The 20,586-nt window shown below is 43.4% G+C and overlaps 1 protein-coding gene and 1 non-coding gene across 5 annotated transcripts in view; both read left to right on the forward strand.

Moving 5' to 3' along the window:
- The window catches only part of LOC106605454 (DENN domain-containing protein 4B), a 46,160-nt gene extending 31,713 nt beyond the window's left edge, over window positions 1-14,447 (forward strand). For 3 of the 4 annotated variants that reach the window (XM_014201134.2, XM_014201135.2, XM_045718493.1), the window contains exons 16-27: window positions 421-756; window positions 873-1,017; window positions 1,169-1,321; window positions 5,088-5,325; window positions 5,458-5,740; window positions 5,900-6,180; window positions 6,505-6,667; window positions 6,767-7,006; window positions 7,121-7,220; window positions 7,322-7,487; window positions 11,209-11,267; window positions 11,375-14,447. In XM_014201134.2, the coding sequence (XP_014056609.1) occupies window positions 421-756; window positions 873-1,017; window positions 1,169-1,321; window positions 5,088-5,325; window positions 5,458-5,740; window positions 5,900-6,180; window positions 6,505-6,667; window positions 6,767-7,006; window positions 7,121-7,220; window positions 7,322-7,487; window positions 11,209-11,267; window positions 11,375-11,520 (2,310 nt within the window). In that variant the 3' untranslated portion in view covers window positions 11,521-14,447. The remainder of the gene's footprint in view (window positions 1-420; window positions 757-872; window positions 1,018-1,168; window positions 1,322-5,087; window positions 5,326-5,457; window positions 5,741-5,899; window positions 6,181-6,504; window positions 6,668-6,766; window positions 7,007-7,120; window positions 7,221-7,321; window positions 7,488-11,208; window positions 11,268-11,374) is intronic. The other variant, XM_014201136.2, reaches the window with a different exon arrangement.
- trnaa-cgc (transfer RNA alanine (anticodon CGC)) lies at window positions 2,542-2,637 on the forward strand. The gene is made up of 2 exons: window positions 2,542-2,581; window positions 2,602-2,637. It is a non-coding gene; the product is annotated as a tRNA-Ala (tRNA).
- Window positions 14,448-20,586: the final 6,139 nt, after the last annotated feature.

A 20,586-nucleotide genomic window follows, 5' to 3' on the forward strand; every position in this document is an offset into this window, starting at 1 on the left:
AATACAACCCCACTGAAAGACAACACAACCCCAGTGGATCCACTGCATCAAAACCACTAAGAACTATACAATAATAAGAGGCTGACTAACGCAAATCAAAATGTATTAGGATCAATCAACTTGATCTGTTCAAGACTCCCCAGTTAGCTTTATGATAACCCAGTTTTCCACAGCTAAAGAGGGAACATGCTTCACTGTTTTTCTGTGCCATTTGAATTTAATGAGCATTCATATTTCATCCTTCATTCAATATTTAAAAGCAGGAAGCACAGTGGTGGCTGTGTATTTTGGGTGAATACCCCAAGCACCCTTCAGGGCTGTTAAGTTTGCCTACTAGGACACATAGGAACCACATTATTACGGCTTTAGTAAATCTAGATTGGATTACCTAACTCCTCTGTATCCCGCTCTCTCCTTTAGGAGATTAAGCTGGCACAGAAGCGGGCACAGATATACTCGGCAGTGCCCGACATGTGGTCCAAATGCCTGCTGGGCCACTGCTATGGGCTGTGGTTCATCTACCTGCCCACCTTTGTGCGGGCGGAGAGTGCCAAGGTGCGTGCCTTGCAAACGGCATACGAGGTGCTCAAGCACATGGAGACCAGGAAGGTGGTACTACCGGATGAGGTGTGTTACAGGATCCTGATGCAGCTGTGTGGGCAGTACGGGCAGCCTGTGCTCGCTGTTAGGGTACTTCTGGAGATGAAGAAAGCTGGGATCACACCCAACACCATCACCTATGCATACTACAACAAGGTGAGCCATTATTTACTTCAATTAAAAGTTGAACCCCGTCTGTGATCCCATCTGTAAGTGTTTGTATTTTTTTTTCTCCATATTGACTCACCTCTGGCTCGGCCCGCTCTCCTCAGGCAGTGCTGGAGAGCAAGTGGCCCTCCACCAATCAGGGTGGCCGTCTGCGCTGGGCCAAGTTGCGTAACGTTCTGATGGCCGTGGCGCAGTTCAGACAGCCAGTCAGACAGCGGCAGAAGAGTGGTTCAGTAGGCTCGCGGACAGGTCAGGACATATTTACATGTTATTTATTTTTTTACTATTGTTTGTAACAAAAAATGGTCAATGGTTTTAGAGTGGCCTTTTTTTAATGGTTTAAAAAAAATAATTCTATATGTAAAAACAGAGGTGAAACATGTTTTGTCTTTTTAAAAAGATACAATGGACAGTAACCAACGGTCCCGCCCACAATCTAACCTGATTCGTCAGTCCAGCTGGAGCGGCCTGAGTGAAAGCTCCAGCCACGAATCGCTGACGGGGTCTATGGTGAAGAGCAACAGCCTGAACAGCATGAGAGGCTCAACAGACAGTGAGTGACGGATATCTATTATATAGAAATAGCACTGTCATTGTAATGTTATATAATGGCATTGAGGAGTACACCAACTCAGTCACCGGCTTCATCAATAAGTGCATTGACGACGTCGTCCCCACAGTGACCATACGTACATATCCCAGCCAGAAGCCATGGATTACAGGCAACATCTGCACCGAGTTAAATGCTGCCGCTTTCAAGGAGCAGGACACTAATCTGGATGCTTATAAGAAATCCCCCTATGCCCTCAGACGAACCATCAAACAGGCGAAGCGTCAATACAGGACAAAGATTGAATCCTACTACACCAGCTCTGACGCTCGTCGGATATGGCCGGGCTTGAAAACTATTACGAACTACAATGGGAAACCCAGCCGCGAGCTGCCCAGTGACGCGAGCTTACCAGACGGGTTAAATACCTTTTATGCTCGCTTCAAGGCAAGAAACACTGGAGCATGCATGAGAGCACTAGCTGTTCCGGACGACTGTGTGATAACGCTCTCCGTAGCCAATGTGAGCAAGACCTTTAAACGGGTCAACATTCACAAGGCCTTGGGGTCAGACGGATTTCCAGGACGTGTACTCAGAGCATGCGCGGACCAACTGGCAAGTGTCTTCATTTACATTTTCAACCTCTCCCTGACCAAGTCTGTAATACCTACATGTTTCAAGGAGACCACCATAGTCCCTGTGCCCAAGAACACTAAGGTAACCTTCCTAAATGACTACCGCCCCGTAGCACTCACGTCGGTAGCCATTAAGTACTTTGAAAGGCCTGGTACATCAACACCATCATCCTGGAAACCTTAGACCCACTCAAATTCGCATACCAACCCAACAGATCCACAGACAATGCAATCTCAGTCGCACTCCACACTGCCCTTTCCCACCTGGACAAAAGGAACACCTATGTGAGAATGCTGTTCATTGACTACAGCTCAGCGTTCAACAACATAGTGCCCATAAAGCTCATCACTAAGCTAAGGACCCTGGGACTAAACACCTCCCTCTGCACCTGGATCCTGGGCTTCCTGACCGGCCGCCCCCAGGTGGTAAGGGTAGGCAGCAACACATCTGCCACGCTGATCCTCAATACGGGGGCCGCTCAGGGGTGCATGCTTAGTCCCCTCCTGTACTCCCTGTTCACCCACAACTGCATGGCCAAGCACGAATCCAACACCATCATTAAGTTTGCTGATGACACAACAGTGGTAGCCTTCCCTGTGGCTCAGTTGGTAGAGCATGGTGTTCGCAACGCCAGCATGGTGTGTGCAACGCCAGGGTTGTGGGTTCGATTCCCACGGGGGGCCAGTACAAAAAAAAAAAAACAATGCATGAAATGAAATGTATGCACTCACTACTGTAAGTCGCTCTGTATAAGAGTGTCTGCTAAATGACTAAAATGTAAATGTGGTAGGCCTGATCACCGACAACGATGATACAGCCTATAAGGAGAAGGTCAGAGACATGGCAGTGTGTGAGCAAGACAAAGGAGCTGATTGTGGACTACAGGAAAAGGAGGGCCGAACACTCCCCCATTGACATCGACGGGGCTGTAGTGGAGCAGGTCGAGAGTTTCAAGTTCCTTGGTGTCCACATCACCAACAAACTATCATGGTCGAAACACACCAAGACAGTGGTGAAGAGGGCACCACACCGCCTTTCCCCCCTAAGCAAACAGTGACAAAAAAATGGTCAAAGACTCCAGTTACCCAAGTCATAGACTGTTCTCTCTGCTACCATACGGCAAGCGGTACCAGAGCACCAAGTCTAGGTCCAAAAGGGTCCTTAACAGCTTCTACCCCCAAACTATAAGACTGCTGAACAAGTAATCAAATAGACACCCGGACTATTTCCATTGACACCCCCACTCCCCCTTTGTTTTTACACTGTTTATTATCTATGCATAGTCACTTTACCAGTACCTACATGTACAAATTACAAAAGTATTTGATCCCCTGCTGATTTTGTACGTTTGCCCACTGACAAAGAAATTATCAGTCTATAATTTGAATGGTAGGTTTATTTGAACAGTGAGACAGAATAACAACAAAAAAATCCAGAAAAACGCATGTCAAAAAATGTTATAAATTGATTTGCATTTTAATGAGGGAAATAAGTATTTTACCCCTCTGCAAAACATGACTTAGTACTTGGTGGCAAAACCCTGGTTGGCAATCAGAGGTCAGACATTTCTTGTAGTTGGCCACCAGGTTTGCACACATCTCAGGAGGGATTTTGTCCCAGTCCTCTTTGCAGATCTTCTCCAAGTCATTAAGGTTTTGAAGCTGACGTTTGGCAACTCGAACCTTCAGCTCCCTCCACAGATTTTCTATGGGATTAAGGTCTGGAGACTGGCTAGGCCACTCCAGGACCTTAATGTGCTTCTTCTTGAGCCACTCCTTCGTTGCCTTGGGTAATTGTCATGCTGGAATACCCATTTTCAATGCCCTGGCTGAAGGAAGGAGGTTCTCACCCAAGATTTGACGGTACATTGCCCCGTCCATCGTCCCTTTGATGCGGTGAAGTTGTCCTGTCTCCTTAGCAGAAAAACACCCCCAAAGCATAATGTTTCCACCTCTATGTTTGACGGTGGGGATGGTGTTCTTGGGGTCATAGGCAGCATTCCTCCTCCTCCAAACACAGCGAGTTGAGTTGATGCCAAAGAGCTCCATTTTGGTCTCATCTGACCACAACACTTTCACCCAGTTGTCCTCTGAATCATTCAGATGTTCATTGGCAAACTTCAGACGGGCATGTATATGTGCTTTCTTGAGCAGGGGGACCTTGCGGGCGCTGCAGGATTTCAGTCCTTCACAGCGTAGTGTGTTACCGATTGTTTTCTTGGTGACTATGGTCCCAGCTGCCTTGAGATCATTGACAAGATCCTCCCGTGTAGTTCTGGGCTGATTCCTCACCGTTCTCATGATCATTGCAACTCCACGAGGTGAGATCTTGCATGGAGCCCCAGGCCAAGGGAGATTGACAGTTTGTTTGTGTTTCTTCCATTTGCGAATAATCGCACTAACTGTTGTCACCTTCTCACCAAGCTGCTTGGCGATGGTCTTGTAGCCCATTCCAGCCTTGTGTAGGTCTACAATCTTGTCCCTGACATCCTTGGAGAGCTCTTTGGTCTTGGCCATGGTGGAGAGTTTGGAATCTGATTGATTGATTCTGTGGACAGGTGTCTTTTTATACAGGTAACAAACTGAGATTAGGAGCACTCCCTTTAAGAGTGTGCTCCTAATCTCAGCTCGTTACCTGTATAAAAGACACCTGGTAGCCAGAAATCTTTCTGATTGAGAGGGTATCAAATACTTATTTCCCTCATTAAAATGCAAATCAATTTATAACATTTTTGACATGTGTTTTTCTGGATTTTTTTGTTGTTATTCTGTCTCTCACTGTTCAAATAAACCTACCATTAAAATTATAGACTGATCATTTCTTTGTCAGTGGGCAAACGTACAAAATCAGCAGGGGATCAAATACTTTTTTCTTCACTGTATTGTTATTTTATTGTTACATATAATTTGTTACTTTATTTAGTGAATCGTTTCTTAACTCTATTTCTTTAACTGCATTGTTGGTTAAGGGATTGTGAGTAAGCATTTCACTGTAAGGTCTACAGCTGTTGTGTTTGGCGCATGTGACAATTACAATTTTGATTTGGTTTAATGTTTAATGTAACATAACACTCTCATCAAACAACTGTGTCTAATGTTTGGGAACCACCCTCCTAACAATTTCCACCCCACAGAGTCTAAGCTCTCAATGAAGGCGGTGCTCCGGAACGAAGGTGCCAATGGCTGCAGCGATCCCGCCTCCCGTAAACCCCCCGTGGGGCCACGAGACACATCCACCCCTTCTCCCTTTCCCCCTGGTGGTGTCCTGGTGCGCCGCGACCAGGTGTGCCTGTCCAACTTCTACAAAGACTGTGCCGAGACGGCCGACTCTGACCCAGACTGCAGCTGCCAGCCTGGGGAGAGAGACGGCAGGTGAGGGTGTGGAGAAGCTTGGACTAATATGTTCTGATATGTTTTTGGATTACAGTTTGAATATTACTTTGAAATACTATGAGAGTATATCTCCCATTCTGTTCTTTCTGCATTCCTCTGTTCTCAATGTAGGCCACCTGGGCCTAGAGACACTGTGAGCCGCAAGGCCGTGGACGAGAACTACAACAATGTGTCACCGCCGAGTCGGGGCAGTCTGACGGGGAAACTGCAGCAGCTGCTCACGCCTACTCGCCATCGAGTCTCGGGGCGGCGGGCCGCCAGTGTAGACGCCCGACGCTCGGGGGGAGAAAACGGGCCGGTGCGCAGGGTGTCGGAACAGAGACAGTCCCGAAAAGCGCAGGTGGCTGAGAGCCTACTGAAGGCTAAGGAGAGGCTCTACAATGCTACCTCTGAGGTGAGGGGACAACATGTGGGTTGTTGTAGCTTATAGTCTAACTACACAGTATTAGCCATCTGATTTAGTTTACTGTGGTAAAATGCATTTGCAGATGTAGGGAGAGTTATCAAACCTGTCTAAACATGCTTAATGTTCCTCCATCCTTTCCCTCTGTAGAGTTCTCTGTCGGTGGGGAGTGACGTCGACCTCCCTGACACCACCAATTTGGCCTTTCCTCTCCGCAAGTCCTGGGACACCAACCAAGAGGGAGCGGGACTACAGGTGTTGATGTCGAGCTGCTCCTTGTGTCGGAGCTGTAACTCCCTGGTCTATGACGAGGAGATAATGGCCGGGTGGACGTCTGATGACTCCAACCTCAACTCCAGCTGTCCCTTCTGCTCGACCACCTTCGTCCCCCTTCTCAACGCTGAGATCTGTGACCTAGGACCCATCAGCAGGTAGGACTACTCCTCTCATCATAACATCACCCTAACGTTTGTGTGTCCCAAATGGCACCCTATGCCCTATATAGTGCACAACTTTTGACCTGGGCCCGTAGAAGTCAAAATCCCCTTCATTTTGACTCCTATTCTTCTTCAATCTGTCTATTCAGGGCCATGTACAGTCCTCACCATATGTATTTGGAAAGTGAAGCTACGGTTTTACTGTCTAAATACATATGGTGAGGGCTGTGTAATGTACGGATAGGACTGTATAATTCTTAAACTGAATGAACGTTAGACATTTTTTGTCACCCAATCCTTTCATTTTGACTAACAAAGCGCTCACCACAGCCTGGAACGTACCAACTGGAACACGGAGGAGGAGGTTGAGAGCGCAGCCAAGCCCCCTGGTGGCCAGGAGGCCATCCTGGGTCACAACGGTGTGAGTGAGGACTCCAGCTCTGAGACCAGCAGTTATTCTGAGAGCAGCAGCGCTACCATGGTACTCTACCAATACTGGTTTATTTCTCATCTTTATCTGTTGGCTTCTGGGAAATATTCAGTCTTGCTATACCCACAGTTAACGTGTTATTGACTCCAGGGTTCATCAGTGGGCGAGTCTCCCCAGGTGACGGTGGCCTACCTGAGCCCATTGGTGCTGCGCAAGGAGCTTGAGAGCCTGCTGGAGAACGAGGGCGAGGCGGTGCTGGCACAGGGCCAGCTCCTGGACAGCCACTCCATCATCTTCTGGAACCTGGTGTGGTACTTCCATCGCCTGGGCCTGCCCAGCAACCTGCTGCAGCTGGTTCGCTCCTCACCGCTGGCCAACCAACTAGCACAGGTAACTCCACTCCCAGGCTTCTCTTGGGGCCTAGTGATGAATTATTAGCATTAGTATATTACAATACATAATGTCCTCATACTAATGTTGAGCTCCTGTCTGTGTGTATGTCAGACTTCAGAGAACTCAGCAGTGAGGGTGAGGCTGCTGTGGGACACACTGACCCCTGACACAGACCACTGGCCCCCCCTCTACATCCTGTGGAGGATACACAGTAAGATACACACTTTATTCACTCGGAAATAGTCAGATGATACAGGTTCTGATCCTTTCATAAATTACATATCTCTCTCTTTCTGTCTTTCTCTCTCTCAGGTGGCGTACCCATGCGGAACCACAGCTGGCGGAGGCACAACCACCCCTTCACCCTGGCCTTCCTGGAGGAAGTGCTGCGCTGGGTTGGCATGAACGAGGTACACAAGGGAATCACCCTCTTCCTGGAAACCATTGCCAAGCAACCAGGCACGCCCAAGATACAAAGGTGAGTACAGGAAATGGCCTCTGAATCATCAGTTGTTGATAAAAAAAATTGTTTGTGTGAGTAATAAAGTGGCTTCAGAAATTATTCACACCCCTTGACTTTTTCCACATTTTGTTGTTATACTCTGAATTTTAAATTGATTAAATTGAGATTTTTTTGTCACTGCCCTACACACAATTCCCCATAATGTCAAAGTTTTTCGAAAATTCTACAAATGAATTAAAAATTCAAAGCTGAAAGGTCTTCAGTCAATAAGTATTCAACCCCTTTGTTATGGCAAGCCTAAATATACTGAACAAAAATATAAACGCAACATGTAAAGTCCCATGTTTCATGAGCTGAAATAAAAAATCCCAGAAATGATCCATTTGCACAAAAAGCTAATTTCTCTAAAATGTTGTGCACAAGTTTGTTTATATCCCTGTTAGTGAGCATTGTCACCTGTCAGGTGGATAGACTATCAAGAAGCTGATTAAACAGCATAAATACTACACAGGTGCACCTTGTGCACGGGACAATAAAAGGCCACTCTAAAATGTGCCGTTGTCACACAACACAATGCCACAGATGTCTCAAGTTTTGAGAGAGGGTACAATTGGTATGCTGACTGCAGGAATGTCCACTGTTGCCAGAGAATTGAATGTTAATTTCTCTACCGTAAGCTGGCTCCAACGCCGTTTTAGAGAATTTGGCAGTATGTCCAACCGGCCTCACAACCGCAGACCACATGTATCCACGCCTGCCCAGGACCTCCACATCCGACTTCTGAGGAGTATTTCTATCTGTAATGAAGCCCTTTTGTCGGGAAAAACTCATTCTGATTGGCTGGACCTGGCTCCCCAGTGGGTGGGCCTATGCCCACCCATGGCTGTGTCGTGTCTTTGGCTATGCCGGATTAAGTGATATGACATGCTAACCTATAAAATTCTTTCTCTAATTAATATTACCTGATTAAGCTAATCATGTAAATGTAATTAACTAGAAAGTCGGGGTACCACGGAAGAACGTTTATAGAGCCGTTATCTTCCGAATAAACTCTTAAAATACTTAGTAATACTTTACATCGGTAGCAGTCAATATTAACCCTTATCTTATTTTCAGTCTCATAATGAAAGTTGTAAATTCTTGGCTATCTTCACGAACCCTGGCTAACAAGTTGAATCAGCAATACCAAATTGGGTTTAATTATTTATTTACTAAATACCTAATCACACAGAATTACATATACACAGAATACAAATGATGTCATACAGAAAACGTCCTGGTGGACGGAACCTGTATGAAAGCTGGTTACACAAAGGAAAGGGGGTTGGGCTTGAATGAAAGAGCGGGAAGATTTAGGAATGAAGAAACAGCAGCTATGCTATCGTAAATACATTATCTTATGCATTACTAAATTACCGGCCATTTGGAAAAGGAAAATGCAATAAATATTTACTCTGAGCTGTGCTTCGGTAGATTGGTCGTAGATGCTGGCAGGGTTGGCCAACAGATCTTCATGTCCTCGGAAGAATGTCGCTGGTGGTAAATTGGATACGTGATGGTATCTTCGACCGTCTGTTAGACTGGATCCGTCGTCCGTCCTTTCCTAGCCCCCGTCTACAGTGGCCGCTGCTAACTCAACGGCTAGGAAGTATCACTTCTGTAGTGAATAAGCTCAAAGTTCATACCATTCGCCACCAAAGCTCACGCCGAGGTTGGCTTAGTTCTGTACTTGACGTGTGTCCTTCTAACGTAGAGGCTGCAGACCTCACATACTGGAACAACGTGGTTATCTTTTCGTCAAATGCTTATATAGTGGAGAGGGGGAAGGATGTGTTTCATCGTTTTATAACCCCTGTCTCTTCACAGGGGTGGGCCACTGATCAAGCAGGGCACTTTCCTTATGAAAACCCAATTCTCATTTGGAAGCTAAAATTACATTTAATCTCCTAACAAACAATTTCAATATCAAACATTTCAATTGCATAACAATTCCATGTTACTCTGATAACTAGAGGGTGTATACTTTCTCAGGTACAGTTTATGTCGTCCTGTCATCAGTCATAATGTCTCAGATGACAACCGAACTGACATACATACTCATTACGTTCCCAAGCATATTTCCAACTGGTTTTATTACCAGAATATGGTTCCTTTTCCCCATTTGTTTGATGTTCCCAGACTCTCTATATTTAACACAGGCTATTCAAGTCCTTCAGTAGGGTCAGAAAGGGGAAGGGAGAAAGGTATTTATGGGGGGGGGGGGGGTCATAAACCTTACCCACAGGCCAACGTCATGACAGCTGCGACCCTGCCCAATCATGTGAAATCTATAGATTAGGGCTTAATTTATTTATTTCAATTGACTGATTTTCCTTATATGAACTGTAACTCAGTAAAATCATTGAAATTGTTGCATGTTGTGTTTTATATTTTTTACAGGCTAAGTTCATGAGTAGAAATGTGCTTAACAAGTTGAATGAATAGTGTTTAACATGATTTTTGGTACCTCATCTCTGTACCCCACACATACAATTATCTGTAAGGTCCCCTCAGTTGAGCAGTGAATTTTAAACACAGATTAAACGACAAAGACCAGGGAGGTTTTGCAATGCCTTGCAAAGAAGGGCACCTATTGGTAGATGGGTAAAACGTTTAAATTATGACAATGAATATCCTTGATGAAGTTAATAATTACGCTTTGGATGGTGTATCAATAAACCCAGTCACTACAAAGATACAGGCGTCCTCTCTAACTCAGTTGTCGGAGAGAAAGGAAACCACTCAGGGATTTCCTCATGAGGCCAATGGTGACTTTAAAACAGTTACAGTTTAATGGCTGTGATAGGAAAAAACGGAGATTGGATCAACAACATTGTAGTTACTGTCCAATACTAGCCTAATTGACAGAGTGAAAAGAAGGAAGCTTGTACATAATAAAAATATTCCAAAACATGCATCCTGTCTGCAACAAGGCATTAAAGTAATACTGCAGAAAATGTGGCAAAGCAATTTGCTTTTGTATTGAATACAACATGTTATGTTTGGGGCAAATCCAATACAACACATTACTGAGTACCACTCTCCCTATTTTCAAGCATAGTGGTGGATGCATCATGATATGGGACTGCTTGTAATCATTTTCACCAGACACTGGGAGAGGAATTCACCTTTCAGCAGGATAATAACCTAAAACACAAGGCCAAATATACACTGGAGTTGCTTACCAAGAAGACAGTGAATGTTCCTGAGTGTTCCAGATTTGACTTAAATCTACTTGAAAATCTATGGCAAAACCTGAAAATGGTTGTCTAGCAATGATCGACAACAAACTTGACAGATCTTGAAGAATTGTGAAAAGAATAATGGGCAAATGTTGCACAATCCAGGTGTGGAAAGCTCGTTGAGACTTACCTAGAAAGACGCATAGCTGTAATCGCTGCCAAAATTGCTTCTACAAAGTATTGACTCGGGGGTATGAATACTTATGAAAATGAGATTTCTGTATTTAAATTTCAATAAATTGGCAAAAATTTCTAAACATGTTTTCACTCTGTCATTATGGGGTAATGTGTGTAGATGGTTGAGAAAAAAATCTATTTAATCCATTTTGACTTCAGGGTGAAACACAACAAAATGTGGAATAAGTCGAGGGCTATGAATACTGTACTTTCTCAAGGCAATGTATTGGTTGTGATTGCACAATTGTGATCGATAGTACTTTGTGTTGCTTGTCCAGGAGTCTGTACAGAGAGATGCTCTTCCTCACGCTGGCTGCCATGGGTAGAGATCACGTTGGTAAGCAGCCTCTTTAAGACACTTTAAACACAGTTGGAATACTAGAACTTCACTATAGTTTCAGACCAACCAGCCTTATTGCTTACAGCACTTTCTCTGTCTTTTAGCTGCGTTTGATAAGAAATACAAGGCTGCGTACCAACGGCTGAGTGGCTCCTTGGGTCGCGGGGAGCTCCGCAGGAAGCGAGCCCAGCCACCTAGCCCCAAGGCTGTGGACTGCAGACGGAGCTTCCTGCTGCCCCTCGAGTGCTGATACCACCTGCAGCCTCCACGCACTCCAATCCAGATCCACCCCCATCGCTGCTGCCTCCGCTCCCTAGAAAACTGATACCCAGCTGCCAAGAAGAAGGGATGAGAAAAGCTAGACAGAAAACAACAAACAGAAAATTCTTGCTTCACATTTCACTTTGGACTTCTCCGCTGTGCTGCCCCCTTTGCACAGCCTGGCCACACTATAAAAGCCCCCCGACTGTGCAACTGTACCTCACTGTTTTTGTTTGTGTGAACCCGATATCTACATTTGACCTTCATTCATTTCCATTGTGCAACTGGCCTTTGGACAGCTTCCTCAACAACTAAACACAACCCTCTCGGCCTATAGTTTGGCTACAGGGATTATTGGACCTGGTACTGTACATACAACCCAGCCCCCTTGGACTTTGCTCACTGCTCGTATATACATGGCCTCTGCCTCACCAATATAACTCATACTGGTTTGTAGGTCATAAACCATGCATTTCATATGTATGCAACATGTAAGGCATATTACCGACCTGCAGTCTACGCATTCAATGTGAACATATTCTATAACTTGCATTGCATTGCTTTCAGACAGAAACTCTCATAAGAATGGGAGATGTCTAGTGATCCTTGATGTGATGAAGTGCCAATATCATCGAACTGTAACACATACATTACATTGCAAGGGTACATACCAATCACTCACAGTCACAGTCAAAACTTTTAGATTAGATTGCATTTCATGCCTCTCTTGCTCTTTTTCACTCTCTGGAAAGAATTCTGTCAACTGGACATTGGTGGTAAAGTCTAACTTTGGGATGAGACCGCTTCAGCAAGTCTTAGCCAATCCAAACGAGGATGTTTACTCTGGGAGAGGATGATGTTGATTATCGACTTCGGGAGAGGATGACTTCGGGAGGATTATGTCAACAACAAAAAAATGTTGACTGGCAAAGGATGATGTCAAACCTGTGAGAGGATGATGTCAACTCAGGAAAAGATGTCAACTCTGGTAAAGGAGGATGTCGACTGGGAAAGGATGATGTCTCCTATTGATTTTGGGAGAGGATGGCGTTAACTATCGGTTTTGGGAGCAGATGGTAAGCAGTGTGGATCAGCAATGTAATGGTTTGGTCACTATCACTATGGTTTACTTAGTGTGTGTGTTTTCCAGCTCATAGTGTGGAATGGAGCTGTGGTCAAACTTTGGGTAAGGCAGGAAATAGCCTATGCAGAATCGCCAGAAAATGCTAACATCCGGTTTTCAGGGATACAGTATTTTCAACCTAACGGAAGTGGGAACTCTGCACAGGCGTCTCTATGCCTGCAACATTTGTTAGGCAGGAAGTGGAGGGAGGGTGTGACTAGGAACAGACACTGACAGTCAAGGATAATCCACAAGTTACAACCAGGAAGTACCATTCATACACGGACACGCATACATATTGCATACAGGATTTATCAGTTGGATTGTGTTTTTAATTCCCTGTACTGTTCTTGTGAATTCGAAGTGTGATTGGGGGTTCTCAGTTCAAGAACTGATTTTCAGTGATTGAGGTATTTGTACAAGAAAAGTGGCTGACAGAAGAAAAAAATAAAAACGTGTGCAAGGGGGGTTTATTATGGTATGTATGATGTCATGTGTTTTCTCACTTTTTATGCATATTTACCTCCTCTCACACCTCTTTTCCCGTGTTAAACGGGAGTGATTTGTCTGGGAGGATGGTCCACAAGGAATGACTGTGATGGACCTTTAGTAGTAGTAGACTGTGATGGACCTTTAGTAACACATCACCAATTTTTCATTCACCACACAGTTATTCACCACACATTTAGGCAGTAGTATGTTATGGATTGTTGGCAGAGATTAAAGAACTTCAGAAGATCCACTTGAGTGGAAGGATTTAAAGAGAGGAAGGTACTTCACCGTGGAGCCCATTACCTACTAGGTTCTTGTTTTCATGTTCAATACCTGTGAGGCCTTCCCCTCATATTTTAACCCTTTATTTGTTGTTCAGCTTTATATATGAAAACATATCAATTGCACAATGGATTTTTCATTTTCTTTCAATTTCATATGTTGTCACACTGTTAAATGCCTCTGTTACCGTCATACCTTGTTTTTGTTCTTGCAGTGTTATATAGCAGCGTCATGAGAGAATACCTTGTGTTCTGCCTTTGAAGATTGTGTGAGTGACATAAATTATTGTCCCACCTGGGGAGTAAAGCTGTAATTACAACTAGGGATGTGAAGTTGTAGGGAGAACAATTTTCATATCTCATATTTTAGTCTTAGCCTTAGGGTGAGATATTTCAGATGGCACTGATATCATTGTGTGAAATCGTACCCTTATATCATTAAAGTACAAGAGAGACATTGTTTGCACACAGCCATCCAGTCAACAGGGATATAGACTGGAGCAAAGCATTGAGCATTCTCAACCAGTAGAGGGCAGTAGGGCATAGAGTCCAGTTCTAGCCATTGGCTAACTCAACCCTGGTCTTGGAATTGACATGTCTTTAGTAATAACATGGTGGGAACCTGTTAAGTCATTTGAATAATCAGTGGTCATGACTTAAAGGAGACCCAAGACGGAATGCTGTTTAAAAGTTAAGACTGAGTTATTGTCAGCGTCTCTTGATAAAATGGTGTATAATTTAAGATTTCCCAGCCCAGAGTTAGATCAAAATAATGCAGGTAGATTTGTTCCCCAACGTAGGCAATATTACATTTATGGCTGCTATTTCAATGCATCTGACTGCAAGTGACTATAAGGGACATTTATATTGTCTGTTCTTTTAATGGTCAAGTGAGCAAAGGAATGAAGAGAGGAGATCTGTATTTAAAATATATTGTGTTTGCTGTTGTAATTTATATGGATGTGACTTCAGTTGTAAATGTCTTGTTTTATAGAAGAAAATACACACAGATTCCCCAAAGTTGAGTTTTCTTGTGTGATTTAATGTACAGTATGATTTTCTCTATGCCTAACAATAGTATTAGAGCGGTGCTAAATTACATCCTCAAATAGTATTCTCTGATCCATCTTTGTTCTGAACTATTGAAAAGCTTTCAGGCTAGATCAAGCCGCAAATATTGTTCAATTGTGTGTGTATTACAAAAAATGTAATTGTGTATATATACAGTTGTGGCCAAAAGTTTTGAGAATGACACAAATATTAATTTTCACAAAGTTTGCTGCTTCAGTGTCTTTAGATATTTTTGTCAGATGTTACTATGGAATACTGAAGTATAATTACAAGCATTTCATAAGTGTCAAAGGCTTTTATTGACAATTACATGAAGTTGATGCAAAGAGTCAATATTTGCAGTGTTGACCCTTCTTTTTCAAGACCTCTGCAATCCGCCCTGGCATGCTTTCAATTAACTTCTGGGCCACATCCTGACTGATGGCAGCCCATTCTTGCATAATCAATGCTTGGAGTTTGTCAGAATTTGTGGGTTTTTGTTTGTCCACCCGCCTCTTGAGGATTGACCACAAGTTCTCAATGGGATTAAGGTCTGGGGAGTTTCCTGGACATGGACCCAAAATATCGATGTTTTGTTCCCCGAGCCACTTAGTTATCACTTTTGTCTTATGGCAAGGTGCTCCGTCATGCAGGAAAAGGCATTGTTCGTCACCAAACTGTTCCTGGATGGTTGGGAGAAGTTGCTCTCGGAGGATGTGTTGGTACCATTCTTTATTCATGGCTGTGTTCTTAGGCAAAATTGTGAATGAGCCCACTCCCTTGGCTGAGAAGCAACCCCACACATGAATGGTCTCAGGATGCTTTACTGTTGGCATGACACAGGACTGATGGTAGCGCTCACCTTGTCTTCTCCGGACAAGCTTTTTTCCGGATGCCCCAAACAATCGGAAAGGGGATTCATCAGAGAAAATGACTTTACCCCAGTCCTCAGCAGTCCAATCCCTGTACCTTTTGCAGAATATCTGTCTGTCCCTGATGTTTTTCCTGGAGAGAAGTGGCTTCTTTGTGGCCTTAACACCAGGCCATCCTCAAAGTCTTCACCTCACTGTGCGTGCAGATGCACTCACACCTGCCTGCTGCCATTCCTGAGCAAGCTCTCTACTGGTGGTGCCCCGATCCCGCAGCTGAATCAACTTTAGGAGACGGTCCTGGCGCTTGCTGGACTTTCTTGGGCGCCCTGAAGCCTTCTTCACAACATTTGAACCGCCCTCCTTGAAGTTCTTGATGATCCGATAAATGGTTGCACCTAAATCAATCTTACTGGCAGCATTATCCTTGCCTGTGAAGCCCTTTTTGTGCAAAGCAATGATGACGGCGCGTGTTTTGCATGGTTGACAGAGGAAGAACAATGATTCCAAGCACCACCCTCCTTTTGAAGCTCCCAGTCTGTTATTCGAACTCAATCAGCATGACAGAGTGATCTCCTGCCTTGTCCTCGTCAATACTCACACCTGTGTTAACGAGAGAATCACTGACATGCCAGCTGGTCCTTTTGTGGCAGGGCTGAAATGCAGTGGAAATGTTTTTTGGGGGATTCAGTTCATTTGCATGGCAAAGAGGGACTTTGCAATTCATCTGATCACTCGTCATAACATTCTGGAGTATATGCAAATTGCCGTCAAACAAATTGAGACAGCAGACTTTGTGAAAATTAATATTTGTGTCATTCTCAAAACTTTTGGCCACGACTGTACAGTACTAGTCAAAAGTTTGGACACACCTACTCATTCCAGGGTTTTTCTTTATTTTTACTATTTTCTACATTGTAGAATCAGAACTATGAAATACATTGTAGACATCAGAACTATGAAATAACACATATGGAATCATGTAGTAACCAAACAAGTGTAAAACTGCTCCCGAGTGGCGCAGCGGTCTAAGGCACTGCATCTCAGTGCAAGAGGTGTCACTACAGTCCCTGGTTTGATTCCAGGATGTATCACATCTGGCCGTGATTGGGAGTCCCATAGGGCAGCGCACAGGTTTTCCTTGTTAAAATTATATTCCTTTATGTGTTTGAGCCAATCAGTTGTGTTGTGACAAGGTAGGGATGGTATACAGAAGATAGCCCTATTTGGTAAAAGACCAAGTCCATATTATGGCAAGAACAGCTCAAATAAGCAATGAGAAATGACAGTCCATCATTACTTTAAGACATGAAGGCCAGTCAATTCAGAAAATGTCAAGAACTTTTGAAGTTTCTTCAAGTTCAGACGCAAAAACCATCAATTGCTATGATGAAACTGGTTCTCATGAGGACTGCCACAGGAAAGGAAAACACAGAGTTACCAATGCTGCAGAGGATAATTTCATTAGAGTTAACTGCACCTCAGAAATTGCAGAACAAAAAATAAATGCTTCACAGAGTTCAAGTAACAGACACATCTCAACATCAACTGTTCAGAGGAGACTGCATGAATCAGGCCTTCATGGTCAATTCCTGCAAAGAAACCACTACTAAAGGACACCGATAAGAAGAGACTGGCTTGGGCCAAGAAACACGAGCAATGGACATTAGACCTGTGGAAATCTGTCCTTTGGTCTGATGAGTCCAAATTTGAGATTTTTAGTTCCAACCATCGTGTCTTTGTGAGACGCATAGTAGGTGAACGGATGATCTCTGCATATGTGGTTCCCACCGTGAAGCATGGAGGACGTATGGGGGTGCTTTGCTGGTGACTGATTTATTTAGAATTCAAGGCACACTAACCAGCATGGGTTCCACAGCATTCTGCAGCGATATGCCATCCCATCTGGTTTGCGCTTAGTGTGACTATCATTTGTTTTTCAACAGGACAATGACCCAACACACCTCCAGGCTGTGTAAGGGCTATTTGGCCAAGAAGGAGAGTGCTGCATCAGATGACCTGGCCTCCACAATCACCCGGCCACAACCCAATTAAGATGGTTTGGGATGAGTTGGACCGCAGAGTGAAGGAAAAGCAGCCAACAAGTGCTCAGCATATGTGAGAACTATATATAGTCAGTATGAGATCATCGTATCCTGCATAAGGTTAGGTAGCGGTGTCATCTTACAGTAAAGCTCTGTCTGATCCACATTGTACAGTAGTTGTAACAGCCCAGTGGGGTATACATTCCAAACCAATTCATCTGGTCCAGTTGCCATGGACCTTTTTATTCCACAGTCAGTATAAGTCTGTACATGACACCTTTATTTCAAGAACAATATATAAAGTGGTCTTTTTTCCCTGGCGGTTGGGCACAAAATGTTTTGTGGTTGTTTTGCCCCTGTTTTTTTGGGGTCTTTTTTATACGCCTCAGCTTGTTTATTTTCCGAAGACTTACTATTCCATGAAATGGAAAGTAGTTTCTGGTACATTGTATAGTCAAGGACAAGTCTGCTGCAGGAAACAGTGTTTTTCTAAAATGTAAACAGGGAAATGTCAAAGGTGGGGAAGCAAATAATCTTCATCTTTATCTCTACTCCTCTCCATCCTATTTCCTCCATGACCACAAGCCTTGTAGAGAGGAATGGTGTAAAAATCTGAGCCGAATGCATGCAGTGAGAGGAGGTCTTGCCAGCTCAGATTAGACCACTGTGATCGTCACTATGTGAAACCCTAAACCCCATTATGTGGCTAATAGGATAAAGCTTCGCTACTGCTGGGCGGACAATGAGCTACAAAGGGTTCTCAATACAGCCATGCTTACTGCACACTGTTTAACCACAGAGGTCTGGGAATAACTCTATTAGTCTCTGTATGCATACTATGGAGGATAAGGTGCTCCTATCAATTGAAATGCATATTTGCCATTTTCTCTTGGGTGAAATATCATAAGCTGATGTACCTGCAGGGTATGATTACTGATTCACATCATCTGATGCATTACAGGTTGAAGGTTCATGTCAGTTTGTTGAGTGTTGAGCGTCCCTGTAATTTGAATGTTGAATCCAAAGTAACTTCATTCTGAAGCGCTGAATTCCTTTAATTTGTGATAACATATACAGAAGTGTATGTGCTACAAAATATGAATTTGACCAATTTCAGTAATATGAGGTTAGATGTTTTGTTCTTAAACCAACTGAATCATACAGAGGTTTATTGTCAATGAGGGATATTTGAGTGATGTTGCACAGTAAAGCCTGATCGGCTTCACTACAAATCTACAAAACATTATGTACACATTGACACCATATGATACTTGCAGTATGTAGATTTAAACAGATGAAGGTACATTTTCAGTAGGAACTGATTTAATGGTGGTGAGAAGAACCAGGGTGATTATGAGAAATCACAAAAGTTGGGTTTAGACAGGCAGCGCAATTCTGATATTTATTTTCCACTAACTGGTCTTTTGACCAATCAGATCAGCTCTGAAAAAGAGCTGATGTGAAAGATCTGATGTGGTTGGTCAAAAGACCATTTAGTGGGGAAAAAATATCAGAATTGGCATGCCTAATGAGTCAGCTACGAAAATCACAAAGTGTGGGGGGGGAGAATTATGTCTATACCCTTTCAAAGACCCTGGAATGGGTAGACATGTTTTGCCTCTTTCTCTCTGACTCTCCATGTATATATCTCAGGACATTCCCAGTTGGACCAGACCCCTGAGTATATATCTTTTTTCATGTCCTGTAACCTTTCTATCTCCCTAGCAACTTTAATGGCCAGATTAGGAGAATGTATGATATGAGATGCTGATACAGCTGCAGTATAGTTTTAACTAGCCCATGGGGGACAGTTGATTGATGCTGTCCAGTATAATTGGCAAGCATGACCACCTTCACTCCCTTACAAGACTGTAAAACATTATATTTGGTGTTCAAGATGTGTAAAAACATTTTTTTTTTCATGTTTTAAATGGGGACTACATTGTATGGTGAGTTTAATAAAAGTTGTACTGTGTGTGGGGAGCATGGGAACATAAGCTTGATTTTAGAGTAGGATGAGTGACCAGAAGATCAGATCATTTTTGATGGTTTAATGATGGTGAGAACCAGGGGGATTAGGATAGGAACAGTCACTGAGCTACTTACTAATGAGCTAGTTAAGAAGATAACAAAAACTGTGTGTGTAGGTAGGATCTATGCCTCTTCCCTCAGATGTCTAAAAAACATGCATCTCATTCTCCTCCCAGATCCTTGTTTTGCATGTTGATATCTCCCTCATAATAGACCAGCCATTCCCACTTGGACCGATCCCCAATTAGATCCCTTTATACGAACAGAAGACCACCTAATGAATAGCACGCTGCTACTTGCCTGTTGTTCTCTCTTAAGAGGGGTGCGTATTGTGTGTGTTATGGGGGGCTGATGCCTGTTAATTGGCTGGTCTGTCCTGCTGTGAGCCACACCACATTCCAACAGCTTGGGTAATGGAGCCCCTTCCTTTACAACTCCATAGTGAGGACCGTTGGGGCAGAGGGTGGCTGAATGTGTTTTTCTATTTAAACATTCGTTATTGTACCCAAGGTTGAGAACTTCTTTGAGGCTGGTGGAGTTGCGATGATGAGATGATTTGAGTTGGTGAATGGTCTTCATTGAACAGACCTTCAACTTGCTTGTAGCTACTATGACTGTGTTTTTAGTAAAGCTGCAGTACAATATGCTTCCCCTTCTCATCATCAAGAATCCAATTTTTTAGGGGAGAAAAAAAAACACCAAAGAGGAACAACATGATGACATGTTGTAATTTCATGTTAAATGTTACTTCACTACCTGTATGGTTAACACTTTACTTGACACCCAGTGTCATAACACGTTATTACACGGTCATAACGATGTCATAATATGGTCATAACACTGTCATGACCCATATATTTACACCTGTTGTGACATATATTACGTTATTTTATGGCTGGTTATGACACCTACATACAGTGACAGTGTCAAAACCCACAGTTATTCAAATGAGTTTATCCCTTGCTAAGAAGTTTCCTTTCGTTTGAGAGTTTGTTTCTTAAATGCTTTGTTGTTGTTGTAATGAATTCTTTACAGTCATGTTTTTTTTTCATATTTTAAATAGCTTGTAGAAAATACACTTTATGACACTGTAATAAAGCATTATGACTATCCTGTGTCACTTTACTTTGACCAAGAAAATACACTTTATGACACTGTCAAGAA

Source organism: Salmo salar, chromosome ssa05 (genome assembly GCF_905237065.1).
Source record: "Salmo salar chromosome ssa05, Ssal_v3.1, whole genome shotgun sequence".
Classification (NCBI taxonomy): domain Eukaryota; kingdom Metazoa; phylum Chordata; class Actinopteri; order Salmoniformes; family Salmonidae; genus Salmo; species Salmo salar.